At 43.8% G+C, this 12,669-nt stretch overlaps 1 protein-coding gene across 5 annotated transcripts in view; it reads right to left on the minus strand.

Annotated features, from left to right (window-relative positions):
- Positions 1 to 12,669, minus strand: part of ptprz1a (protein tyrosine phosphatase receptor type Z1a) — a 91,243-nt gene that overhangs the window by 37,896 nt on the left and 40,678 nt on the right. For all 5 annotated transcript variants that reach the window (XM_071908975.2, XM_071908973.2, XM_078282857.1 and 2 more), the window contains exons 3-7: positions 11,183 to 11,362; positions 9,121 to 9,272; positions 8,394 to 8,489; positions 2,280 to 2,346; positions 778 to 935 (exon numbers count right to left, since the gene is read on the minus strand). In XM_071908975.2, coding sequence (XP_071765076.2) covers positions 778 to 935; positions 2,280 to 2,346; positions 8,394 to 8,489; positions 9,121 to 9,272; positions 11,183 to 11,362 — 653 coding nt within the window. The remainder of the gene's footprint in view (positions 1 to 777; positions 936 to 2,279; positions 2,347 to 8,393; positions 8,490 to 9,120; positions 9,273 to 11,182; positions 11,363 to 12,669) is intronic.

Below are 12,669 nucleotides of genomic sequence, written 5' to 3' on the forward strand. Positions count from 1 at the left end.
CAAATCTGTCCAAACTCCTCCTCCTCTTTCTCTCTCTCTTTCTCTCTCTGCCTCAATTCAATGAACTTTATTGGCATGACATACATGTGCACATGTTGCCAAAGCATAGATTCAAACATAAATTAAATAGGTAAATAGGTAAATAAAGTAAAATAAAATGAAATAAACTGCATATTAAATCAATAGATTCTTCACATAAAATGTTACTTACAAAGTAAAAAAAAAGACCTTTGACCTCTCTCTCTCAATTCAATTCAGTTCAATTCAATTCAATATGCTTTATTGGCATGAAAGTTAAGAACAATATTGCCAAAGCATTAAGATACCTCTCTCTCTCTCTCTCTCTCCCTCTCCCCCTCCCTCTCTCTCTCTCCCTCTCTCTCTCTCTCTCCCTCCCTCTCTCCCCCTCCCTCTCTCTCTCTCCCCCTCCCTCTCCCTCTCTCTCTCCCCCTCCCTCTCTCTCTCTCCCCCTCCCTCTCCCTCTCTCTCTCCCCCTCCCTCTCTCTCTCTCCCTCTCTCTCCCTCTCCCCCTCTCTCTCTCTCTCTCTCTCTCTCTCTCTCCCTCCCTCTCTCCCCCTCCCTCTCTCTCTCTCCCTCTCTCTCCCTCTCTCTCTCTCCCTCTCTCCCTCTCCCCCTCCCGCTCTCTCTCTCTCTCTCTCCCTCCCTCTCTCCCCCTCCCTCTCTCTCTCTCCCCCTCCCTCTCTCTCTCTCCCTCTCTCTCCCTCTCTCTCTCTCTCTCTCTCCCTCTCTCCCTCCCTCTCTCTCTCTCTCTCTCACCTGTGTGTCAGAGATGAGCGCGGTGTTCTTGAAGATGATCCACTCCACGGTGTCGCTGCAGGGCGGCGAGGTCAGAGAGCCGTTGTAGATGAAATATTTCTCTGTGGAGTTCGGCAGCAGAGACTGAAGAGTGAAGGAGGAAACCTCACCGCTCTTACCTGGACAGAGACAGAGGGACGACGTCAATATGTACAGCAGAGGAAGAGGAGGAAGGAGAAGCAGAGGAAGAAGAGGGAGAAGAAGAAGCAGAGGAAGAGGTGTTAGAAGCAAGAGGAGAGGCAGAAGAAGAAGAAGTAGCAAAGGAAGAAGTATTAATAGCAAAAGAGGCAGCAGAAGATGCAGAGGAAGAAGAGAAAGAAGTGTTAGAAGCAGGAGGAGAAGAAGAAGAAGAAGAAGAAGAAGAAGTAGAAGAGCAGAGGAAGAGGTGTTAGAAGCAGGATAAGAAGATGAGAAGAAGAGGTAGCAGAGGAAAAAGAGGAAGGAGAAGAAGAAGATGAATGAGAAGAAGAAGCAGAGGAAGAAGAGGAAAAAGTGTTAGAAGCAAGAGAAGAGGCAGCAGAAGAAGAAGCAGAGGAAGAATAGAAAGAAGTGTTTGAAGCAGGAGAAGAAAAAGAAGAGGTTGCAGTGGAAGATGAAGGAGAGGATGAAGCAGAGGAAGAAGAGGAAGGAGTACTAGAAGCAGGAGAAGAAACAGCAGAAGAAGAAGCGGAGGAAGAAGAGAAATAAGTGTTAGAAGCAGAAGAGTAAGGAGAATATGAAGCAGAGGAAGAAGAGGAAGAAGTGGTAGAAGCAGGAGAAGAAGAAAAAGAAAAGGTAGCAGAGGAAGAAATGTTAGAAGCAGAAGAAGAGGAGGTAGCAGAGGAAGAAGAAAAGAAGTGTTAAAAGCAGGAAAAGATGGGAAGAAGAAGAGGTAGCAGAGGAAGAAGAGGAAGAAGTGTTAGAAGCAGAAGAGTAAGGAGAATATGAAGCAGAGGAAGAAGAGGAAGAAGTGGTAGAAGCAGGAAAAGATGGGAAGAAGAAGAGGTAGCAGAGGAAGAAGAGGAAGACACAGAAGCAGAAGAACAATGAGAGGAAGAAGCAGAAGAAGAATAAGTGGGAGAGAGGAGAGACAGCAGAGGAAGAGTTAGAAGAAACAGATGCATGAGGAGAAGAAGAAGAAGAAGAAGAAGCTGAGGAGAAGAAGAGGAAGAAGAAGTTGCAGCAGCAGATAGCAGTAGCAGAAGAAGGACCAGAAGCAGAAGAAGCAGGAGAAGAAGAAGAAGAGGAGCAAGAAGACGCAGAAACAGCAGAAGTAGCAGAAGAAGATAAAGCAGAGGAAGCAAGAGGAAGAAGAAGAGGAAGCAGAAGAAGTAGCGGAGATGGACAGGAAGAAGAAGAAGTTGCAGCAGCAGCAGAAGAAGAAGAAGCACAAGAAAGAGAAAAGGGAGAAGAGAAAGCAGCAGCAGAAGTTGTTTAAAAGCTGTTTTCTCAGCATGGAGAGTGGACAGGTCAGCTGTTCGTACCGTATCTGCTCACACTGTTGATGCCGTCGATGATCGGCATGTAGCTCTCGTTGTCCTCAACACTCGTCTGGAGGAGAATCAACAGGATTATCTCACAGAGTCACAGGTTATGGTTATTAATACAAGTTCATACGAAACCAAACCCCTTCATTTTATCCCTGAAATGTCCTTAATTTCTCATGACATACACATTTATCATCCATTAAAAATAACATAGCTTTAAAAAAGTAGATTCAAACATAAATTAAATAGGTAAATAGGTAAATAAAGTAAAATAAAATGAAATAAACTGCATATTAAATCAATAAAATCTTCACATGAAATGTTTCTCTCTCTCTCTCTCTCTCTCTCTCTCACCAAACCCCTTCATTTTATCCCTGAAATGTCCTTGACATGACATTTATTATCCATTAAAAATAGCATAGCTTTAAAAAAGTAAGGTTAGTATCATGGGTTTATAAGGCATTTATTCATGGGTTGGTTCACAGAGACTCTAGTAATTACGGGATTTTTCATGTCTTTTGTGCAGGTTTACAGGTTATTAATGAGTTATTAATGGAACGTTCCTGTCTCCCTGAATTTTATATTAAATTAGAAAAGTAAGGAGTCAAGATTAAGGAGGTGTTTAAGGAGGTTTCGATGGGATCTCCTCCATTAATAATAAAGAATTTTAAGGAGATTTTGCATGAATTAAGGGGTGATTTAATGTAAATGAATGAAAATGTAAGGTTATTTTAAGGGATTACTGGTTCGTAGAGACAGTTTTCCAGCCACACCTCTGTAATATTTAATCTACTCAGCCTCTCTTGTTATCACTAACCAGAGCAACTCCATTTGAATCTTTGCTCTTCTCATTTGTTTTCTTCAACTTACAGTATATGAATGTTACTGTGTGTTTAATGCATCTTTCTCCATCCATAAATATTATTCACAAGACGACTTGATGATTCATCTGAAAGCTCCGAGTGTTTTCTAACTCCTCGGCCTGAGAGAGCGACGCTGCAGCTGATCTGTTTCAGCTGTCAGAGGACGAGATTCAAAGAAGTGACAGAGAGTCTCAGTCTGTATCAACACCGCATGATGAAATAAAAACAAACCGGAGAGGAGTCACACCAAACTGACACTGTCAAACCTGGCAACCCGTCAGCTGCTGGCCTGCTGGGGAATCACACTGCAACAACTCACAGACTTGTTTTGTTTTCTCTTTCTCCAGATTTATCAAGATTATTTCAGGATTTTTTCTTAGTGAAATCATCTCACTGCACTGGCAGATCCTTTTACCGCTTTCAAGGCAAGGCAAGTTTATTTATATAGCACATTTCAGCAACAAGGCAATTCAAAGTGCTTTACATAAAACATTAAAAGCATGGAGACAAAGTGAAAAAGATAAAATTCATATAAAAGAACAAGCAAAATGCACTGTATTAAAAGAATCAAATCAAATAAAATAGAAAGATTTTTTACACCCCTAAATGTCTCCAATTAGGATCCTTTTGACACCTGTGTTGCAACGAAACCTTACACCTGTGTGTTTCAACAAATGTGACTTTTTTCCAGCAGAATGTAACTTGCTTCAGGACATTTTCTTGGTAAAAGTGAAATTGTCTTTTCTTGTTTCCAGATTTTCTTCATTGTTTTATGATGATTTCTTGAAAGAAGTCATATTGGCATGAATCAAGTGAAATTTATTGAAAGCAGCAGATTATCTGCCAGTGCAGAGAGAGAATTTGACTAAAAATATCATGAAAGAAGCTGATAGGTCTGGAGACAAGAGAACATCACTGGACAGCTCGTCTGTCTGTTAAACAGCTGCATGTTTCACACTCAGGACTCAAACTGCATCAAGTGGAAAACTGGGACTGACTTGATTTGCATAATGGTCTCAATAAATCAGTTGGTAAAAGCTGCAGTCGTTAATAATCATCACTCCTCTTAGTAAATATGACCTTCAGCTCATGTGAAATAAGATGAGCAAACATGAAGCGTCGTGAAATACAACGGGTGTGTCAGGCTGTCAGTTCACAACAGCTCAACAGCCCGGATGCTTCTTTTGTCTGTGTGTGTGTGTGTGTGTGTGTGTGTGTGTGTGTGTGTGTGTGTGTGTGTGTCTGTCCACAATAGTGAAAGACAATAGTGGAATACTGGGAACAGCTGAAAAGCCTCCTGCTCTATCAGTTATCTTCCACATCCACACACGGAGAGAGGAGGAGGACGATCGACTCATCAGGAGTCCAGATATGAAAATGTGTTTAATTCGCTTTTATTTCAGCTTCATTTAACCAACTGAGATTAAAAAAGTTTTTTTCATGGCAGATCTGACCAAGAAACAGCTTCATGAAACACAGAACAGTCTCAGAACACAGTCACAGTCACATAAAAGTATGCAGCGTAAAACATTATGAGATAATTTGTCTGTCAGACCAGTTTCAGACCAGATTTATTCATTCAGAATGATCTGGGAGGCAGAGGAAACCTGCAGCCTGTGTATTGACATAATAAAAGCCTGGAAGTAATCAGCAGGATATCTGGAGAAAAACACTCGACCGCCTTTGATATCGGATCCAAAATATTTCACCTGTCAACGCCGAACTGGGTGTTCATCCCTAAACCAGTCTGACAGGAGATCAGCTGGACGGCAGCCAGCTCTCACCATCTGAACCAGCAGGCCGTAAACCTGAAGTGGCGTTTTCAGTCTGAACGGTTAAATATTGTTGACAGAAATGTCAAATTGCTGCCACTACTGGAAGTTCTGAGTGTGCATTCAGCTAAATATTACAGCTGGAATAAAACGACAAAAAGACAAAATTCATAAATAAATATACGTGAAATAAACTCACACTTAGGTCTAGAGAGTGAAGAACTGGTTTCACAGTTTTTGTCAATTTTATTCCAGTTTTCCACTGTGACTTTCCATGACCCAACACTGTTTTTCCTTACTGGGTTGTCATTGACTCTGTTTACATGGACAGCAATAATCTGATGAACCAGATTAAGACAACAGTCTGAATAAGAAACTGCCATGTAAACAGCATTTTCCATAGTCAGTAAGCAGACTCTCATTAAGACATGTGCAGTATTCTGGTTTCAGTCTCATTATTGAAGCGGTTCAGACTGTAAACACCTGAATCCAACCAGGACTCTCTGGACCGCCTGACGCTCCTCTGCCTTCCAGAGGCTGAACCGGTTTCAGAGGAGAAAGAGACCGACAGCAGGAAACAGAAGGAGAGGCCGAAACTGAGCATGCTCAGGATTTAGAGGGAAACGGAGATCGTGAAGTTTTCAATAAAGTCCGAAACCGTCCGAGTCTCCGGTGATCCTCCTCGGTCCTGCTGACCGGACTTTGGAGACAGGAACATGAAGGGAACAGTTCTATAAGCAACACATGGAGACAGATTCATCTTAATAATTAGAGTAAGGCCAATACTCTGATTATTGCTATCCATGTAAATGTAGTCAGTGTTGTTTCCAGTCTGGTTTCCACTGTGAGTGACACGGCTGTGAGTCATGTGACTTTCATTTACAAGCCCTGGTTGGCTTGTGATTGGGCAGTATGAACCCAAAGGAACCAAATATAAAAATAAAACAGAGGAGATTTTGGTTCAGACCAAAGAAAACCAGCTGCAGGTGTGACTGCAACTGTGAAGTGAAGCAGCATCAGACGGGACACACACACCGGCTGCTGTGGGGATCAAACCTGTGAGTCAGTTACGGAACGACCTCTGACTCCGATTCCCTGTTGCCATGACAACGCTCTCTATAACATTATCCCAACATGACTGAAGCCTGATGCTCCGTCTTCCATGTCTAACTCTCTAATCTCTCCTGTTAAGCCTGATGGCTGACGCTGGGTAATCAGTTCCACCATGATGCCCCCCCCCCAAAACCCCCCCAACCCCCCCGGGGCTTTAAGGAGGGGCAGGAGGGGGGGGGGGGGGGGGGGGGGGGGTAACAGATTAAAAAAACAAAAATCTGTTACATCTCTCTCCTCAGCTCTTAGTCAATTTATTTTCTCAGCATTCACTCTGACATGATGGTTCTGTGGGTCACAGTAATATTGTAATGGCACTAATGGCCCTGACCTTTGACCTCCTTCCTATTGGCTGTTTGCTGTGTCGGTGATCTAGAGGCTGAAGCTGATCTTACTGCTGCAGATGTAAGATTATTGTTCTGGAATTTCATTTCCGTTTTGGAGGCTCCTGCCTGAGCTCCATGGTTTCTGATGCGCTCTAATTAAAATAAAGCAACACAACAACGCTCCATCTTCTTCTTTTGCCCAAACAACAGGCTGCATTTCCTCTTATTTAACAAATTTAACTCAGGAGCCCATGTCAGTGCGGTCAAGAACTGTATCACCTCCCACACGCAACACGCAACACGCAACACACAACACGCAACACACAACACGCAACACGCAACATTATCCTGAATCCCATCCTGCTCGTCCCTCCACTCCTCAGATGTTGTGGAGCGTTTCAGAGAGTCTGCTGTTTCCCTCGTCAGCGGCTTGTTCTCGCTCCGAGAAACAATCGAGCCAATCAGAGCCTTTGTGGGCGGGACTAAAGTTTGAACCGTTCGTGCGACGGTTTTTCATCGGTGTTTCAGCAGAATAGATTTGTTGAAATCTCCTCCTTAACCAACAGATTTCTTTCTTTGCAAAAACAATATGGGGTCATTCTTGGTCAGCTGGTAAATGTCTGCTAACCATGTAGAGGCTGACTGGCTGCAGCATCATGTGACTGAAGTGACGTCAGAGCGGCCGATACGTCGGTCACTAGTGATTGGTTTGGAGAAAATCAACACCCACACACAGAAAACGGCTAACGAGACTAAAGGAAATCATCTATCGTCTATCATCTAACCAGATGGACGTTCAGTCTGAAGATCAGGACTAGGACGACCTTCGAGTCAGACCAAGTCTCAGCAGGTTCATGGTATTTGTCTCCAGCTGACAGCAGAGCGCTGCTGGATCTGACTGAAAGCAAAACAACAACCAAACGCCAGCCTGGTTACCTGGCAGAGCAGAGAAACAACATTTACCACCGTTTGTCTGTTGGCAGCAGGTGATTTCCCACCATGCTCTCCACACAGTCCTCCAACACACACACACACACACACACACACACAGCCTGCGGCGTCAGATCTGACGCTCAGCTGTGGGTTCGAGCCTCTGACGGCTCGAACACGCCAACGCAGCCGGAGGCATCGTGACTTCACACGGCAGCAGGAAGGAAACCAGGCAACAACCAACACTTTCAAAGCCCAGTCCTGATCCTGACCCAGAACACACACACACACACACACACACTACTGTACTGGCAGTAACATTGCACTGAGTTTCATTCATCGCCTTACCCCTAACAAACCTTTATCAATACATGGCTAACATCAACTGTTAATTTAACCGCAGTCTAACTCTTAAGCTCTGCTCAAAGTTATTTGAGTTTTCTCCCTGATTCTCCCCTCCTGACAGTCGGAGGAGAGCTGTGGATCTGGTCTTGGTCTGTACTGATGTTCAGCTCAGAATATCTGGTAATGTGAGCATTTCTAACCTGTTTGATATTTGCGAGTTAAACGGTTACGGACGGTTACGTCACCACTCTCTGTACGTACCGGCAGCAGCCAATGAGAGTCTAGAAGGAGGCGGTGCTGCAGCAGCTGCCTGGGACAAGATCATCTTAATAATATCTTGTAGTGTGTGATGCTCCAGTATTTTCTAAACCTGTAGTATGAGCTGGTTTCTCCTTATGTGTGTGATGCAACCCAATTTCAAAATCGGTTACGATTTTAAAACTCCTGTAATCTGAGCGCAGCATAACTCCACCCCCCAAGAGTCATTTCTCCTTTTAAGACTGTTAAAATCACATGTTTTAAAATCACATTCTGTGCTTTAAAATCTCATTCTCAATCAGTTTTTAACCTGCCAACCTTTGGACTGTCGGATGTCACCAGGACGGCCTCTTGAGCCAAACAAGCCTGTGAACTGATCTCTGTGTGATCAGTGTACAAGATCTCACACACACACACACACACACACACACACACACACACACACACACACACACACACACACACACACACACACACACACACACACACACACACACACACACACACCTCAAACAGCACGGCGAGCGCTGTGATCCTGCCTCCATCCTGGATGGCTTTGTCTAAAGAGTCAAAGCGATGCGCTTCATAACAGTAGATCTGCATCTGGAGGAGAGAAACACACACATCAGCAAGTCCAATGAGTCTTTACATTACATTACATTACAAGTAACTAATTACATTTACTCAAGTTACTCAAGTCAGTAATTTGACTTTCCCTTCAGTCCATCTCTCCTGCAGTTTTGTACTTCAGTCCATTTTAAATCCATCCATCACAGAACAGATTGTGTCTCTCCATCAGCAACAGAAACTGGATCAACAGAAACTGGATCAACAGAAACTGGATCAACGTAAACTGACAAACTGTGGATCCATTCACAGTGAGAAGAGGAATCTGACTTTACTTTGTTTCTGCACTTTATTTTGTCGTTTCTAATGTTTCCAGTGAAAAGAATCTAGTTTGAACTCTGACCTCTCTCCTGTTAGAATCACATGGAAAAGATCACAGCTAACAACGTTCTCTGTTCTAAAGAGGAACTCAGGAACTTTTACTCTGACGACATTTTAAATCACACACTTTTTACTTTTACTGAAGGACATTTTTACACCAGAACTTTTACTTCTACTTAAGAAAAACATCAGCAAGGTAACAGTACTTCTACTTGAGTAGGATATTCTAGTTCTCTCTCCACACGCTGCCTTTTACATTTAAGGCAGTACATCTAAGCGCTCCTACCTCCAGCGGGTATTTGACCCCGTCCAGACTGTGTTCGGAGCCCTCTAACGAAGCGTTGCAGCGCCCCCAGTGGAAGGTGATCCGCCCCACCTTGAACTTTGACCTCAGTCCTCCTCCGCTGAGGTAGAACTCTCCGTCTACATTCACCGCCACTGAGGAGAGACAAGACACAGACAGACACACCGAGGTACATTATATGTGAAAACACATGTAACATTGAAGAGATCATTTCCAAACTGTGGTATATCCAAAAGTATTTCAGTATCTCTAAAATATAGAGGATTCAATCTGAAAAGTGTTGGCATTTTGTCTTAAGAACTGGAGTTATTTACTTTAAAAACCAGCTGCCATCATTTGCTTTAATTTGTTGTTTTACACCAAAAGCAGCTGTTCACAGATGTGGATCAGGCCTTCAGGACCTGCAGCTGCTACATGCAGCATTTTGTGTTTCCCAAAGTAAGACTACATTTCCCATAAATCCCGTTGCTTCCTGTCCAAAGAGGATGTTGCAACTTGCCCCCCTCCCCCTTGCGTTATTTGTTTTGAAGAGTCAGAAGAAGAATGAGAGCCGCTAACAGCCAATCAGCACTCAGCTAACGTCAAGTTGAAACTCTGCAGTTGAAACAGTAGAACTGGAACAAAGTCATGGATGACTTGCAAAGTAAAAACACTTCCTGTTTTGTGCCGTAAAGCAATCCAGCAGATTTCCCTCCAGATCTGAGCTGGCAGCTCACAATGCAGAGGAAATCTTCTGTAATTATACTAATGTCTCTAAACTGATGAAATGATTTATTGATGTTAAAATGATACACATAGCACCTTTAAATCTGTTCCCGAAAAAGTAAAAAGCATCAACCACAATATCAACCACACAGCTCTCCGTTTTCTACTGTTCTATACTTGTGTTTTATACTAAGGCCTCATACTGAGTGGAAAAGAGAGTTATTGTATTATTGTATTTAATTACTGATATAGCTACATCAAAAGGTCTTTAATACTGTTACTGTCTTGTCTTGATCTCAATTGAAATGGTCTTGACTAACACTGCTATAATTTACAGCAAATATAAGACTACACTTCTAGAAAGAGCTGCAGTGCAAACAGACTATATTTCAGTGTTGCTTTGTCAAATCCAGGGATAATTATTGTAAACTGCAAATTATTATCTTTCTTTGTGACTGGCATTTTGTATATTTTGTATTTTGCACATCTGTTTCTGCGGTGTCACAACACTGACCAACTGTTTACACTGGCCCTTTCCTCTCCAGCAGAGGACTTGATTGAAGCCAGCCACTGAGGATGTTCCCATTGGCTCCGTCTGTCCCTGATGAAGGTTCAGTAGAGCTGAACTGTCTGTTTGCTCTATTTCTAAGCCATGAACCGATCCTCACGCTGCAGCTACCACCTCTTTCCTGAAGTGAAATCTTCTCTTTGTGGCTAAATAACCTCCTGACACTCAGAGGGAATGATGAAGTTCGTGTGTGGCCGGCAGCCTGCGCCTTTAACAGGTGCTGCGGGCCTCATTCCTGTTCAAATCGTCCACTAAACAACTCAGTAAATACTTGCCTTTGGTGCCGTTGGCTACCAAACAACAAATACAACAGTGTGCTTATTATTTTGCTGAGAGTCCCGTTGCTAAGAAGCTCCGGACCGGTTCAGAGCCTTCTGAGGCGCGGCAGGATCCCTCTAGTCTACAGTTTCACTTAACAATTAGCCTGAATGCTCACTGTAGGCTATTGTGTTTCATGCCACTTAGAGAGAGAAAATATATAAAAGGACCTCAACTCTCTCAAACTAGAAACTGGTAACTGGATCCTTTACAATAGCATGCCACTCGATGTGAAACAGTCTTATCTTTCATTATCTATCTGGGCCAAACTGTCATTGGAAGAACAGTAAGTCAACACTTTGGGATAGATAGAAAGGAAGGAAGGAAGGAAAGGACAAAGGGGGCAGGGAGGGGAAGAGAAGGAAGGAAGGAAAGGAAGTGACTGTTGGAATGGGAGAAGGCTGGATAGATGCATCTAAACATCACGGTCCTCCTCCATCAGCTGCTTCTTACCCGTCTTCCCGTCGTTCTTGATGGTCGTCCCGTCGGACGTCGGCGCCTCCCAGCCGTCGAACCTCAGCTTCTGGTACTGCAGCTTCACCTGGGCCAGGTCCTCCTCGATGTTGATGGGCGACTGCTTGGCGTTGCTGCAGGACGGAAACTTCTTGGCCCAGTTGTTTTGGTTTAGCGTTCCTGGCAGGTAGAGAGAGCGGAAAGTGTTCGGATACAGTGTCATACTGTAGAAAAGCATTTTTTACGTAACTAAACTGATGTTTCACGTATCTAAAGCGCAATCTTCAAGATAATCCCTGTCATTAGAAGAACAGATACTGCTGGTATGATGTCAGCCATCCCAGTGTACCAGGGTTGACACTCAGTGAGGTGTAAACTCCCCCCTCAGCTGAAATATTTCCACTTCATCACTTAGTTTGGATCTTTTTCCAGTGGTGGATCAGATAAAGACGGTGGCTCTGTCTCAATGGGAATGAAGCTTCCTAATAAGGTTCCTTGTTTGACTGTAGATAGCAGAGAAATAAATAGTCACTAGAGGCAGCGTCATGTGACTGCAGTTATCCGCTGTACGCTTCCTTCAAAATCAGCCAAAACAAGGAACCTTAATGGGAGGCTTCCTCTGTGTCCGACCCGAACAAGACGGTTCAACTGGAAACTTTTGACTTCCTACCTAGAGATGCTATCTAGCCTATCAGAGCCACATGGTGCTGAGCGCCTGTCAGGGGCCGGTGACCACAGCTGACACAAACAGAGACTTGATTCAAGAGCTGATTGACTAATGTTAGGCACTATTTCATTCACACACAGTCATTATAGTGGCTGAGAGTCAGTGCTGGGCTTCACAGAGTTTTTCCCAGATTTACAGTAAATTAGATGTGAAACAAACGCAGCATTTGAGAAAACTCCTGCTTCCACAACGATTGCGTTGGAAACAAACACTCTGGGAATTTCTCTTTGTGTTTCCGCCAGTCACTGCTGTCAAACCCCCTCGTCCTTTTTAATCTTTTCCTTCTTGCTTCAAGCTGTGGGAAGCCTGGAGTCCAGACTTCTCTCTCTGACCAGTCCCAGGTGTGCTGCTCTGGGAGGGCTAGCTCACAGGCTAATAAGCTACCAAGCTAACAAGCTAACCACCTCCAGCTGTTCTGCTGCACTTCGGCTCTGCTAGATATCAGCACAAATGTTCCTCCCTCTCTTACAACTTTTGTTCATCCAGACCTTCCAGAAATACAGCCTGCAGCCTTCTGCTAAACCAAAGACTGTGCATGTTTCCTCTTTGTTTTCAAAGAGGGTAAGAAAGAGGGAGACCACACCGCTGACATGATGGATGGAAGAAATACAGTATGGAGAGAGTTAGAGCCAGGAAGACCGATCCTTCACTGCTGGGTCAGCTGCAACTCAAACCTCCAAACAGATTCATCCTCAGCTCATGTTCACGTCAGGTTGATCTACAGCCTCGCTCTACATATCAGCTTTTTGTTTCGCTTTTT

The sequence above is a fragment of the Centroberyx gerrardi genome, chromosome 4 (genome assembly GCF_048128805.1).
Source record: "Centroberyx gerrardi isolate f3 chromosome 4, fCenGer3.hap1.cur.20231027, whole genome shotgun sequence".
Classification (NCBI taxonomy): Eukaryota; Metazoa; Chordata; class Actinopteri; order Beryciformes; family Berycidae; genus Centroberyx; species Centroberyx gerrardi.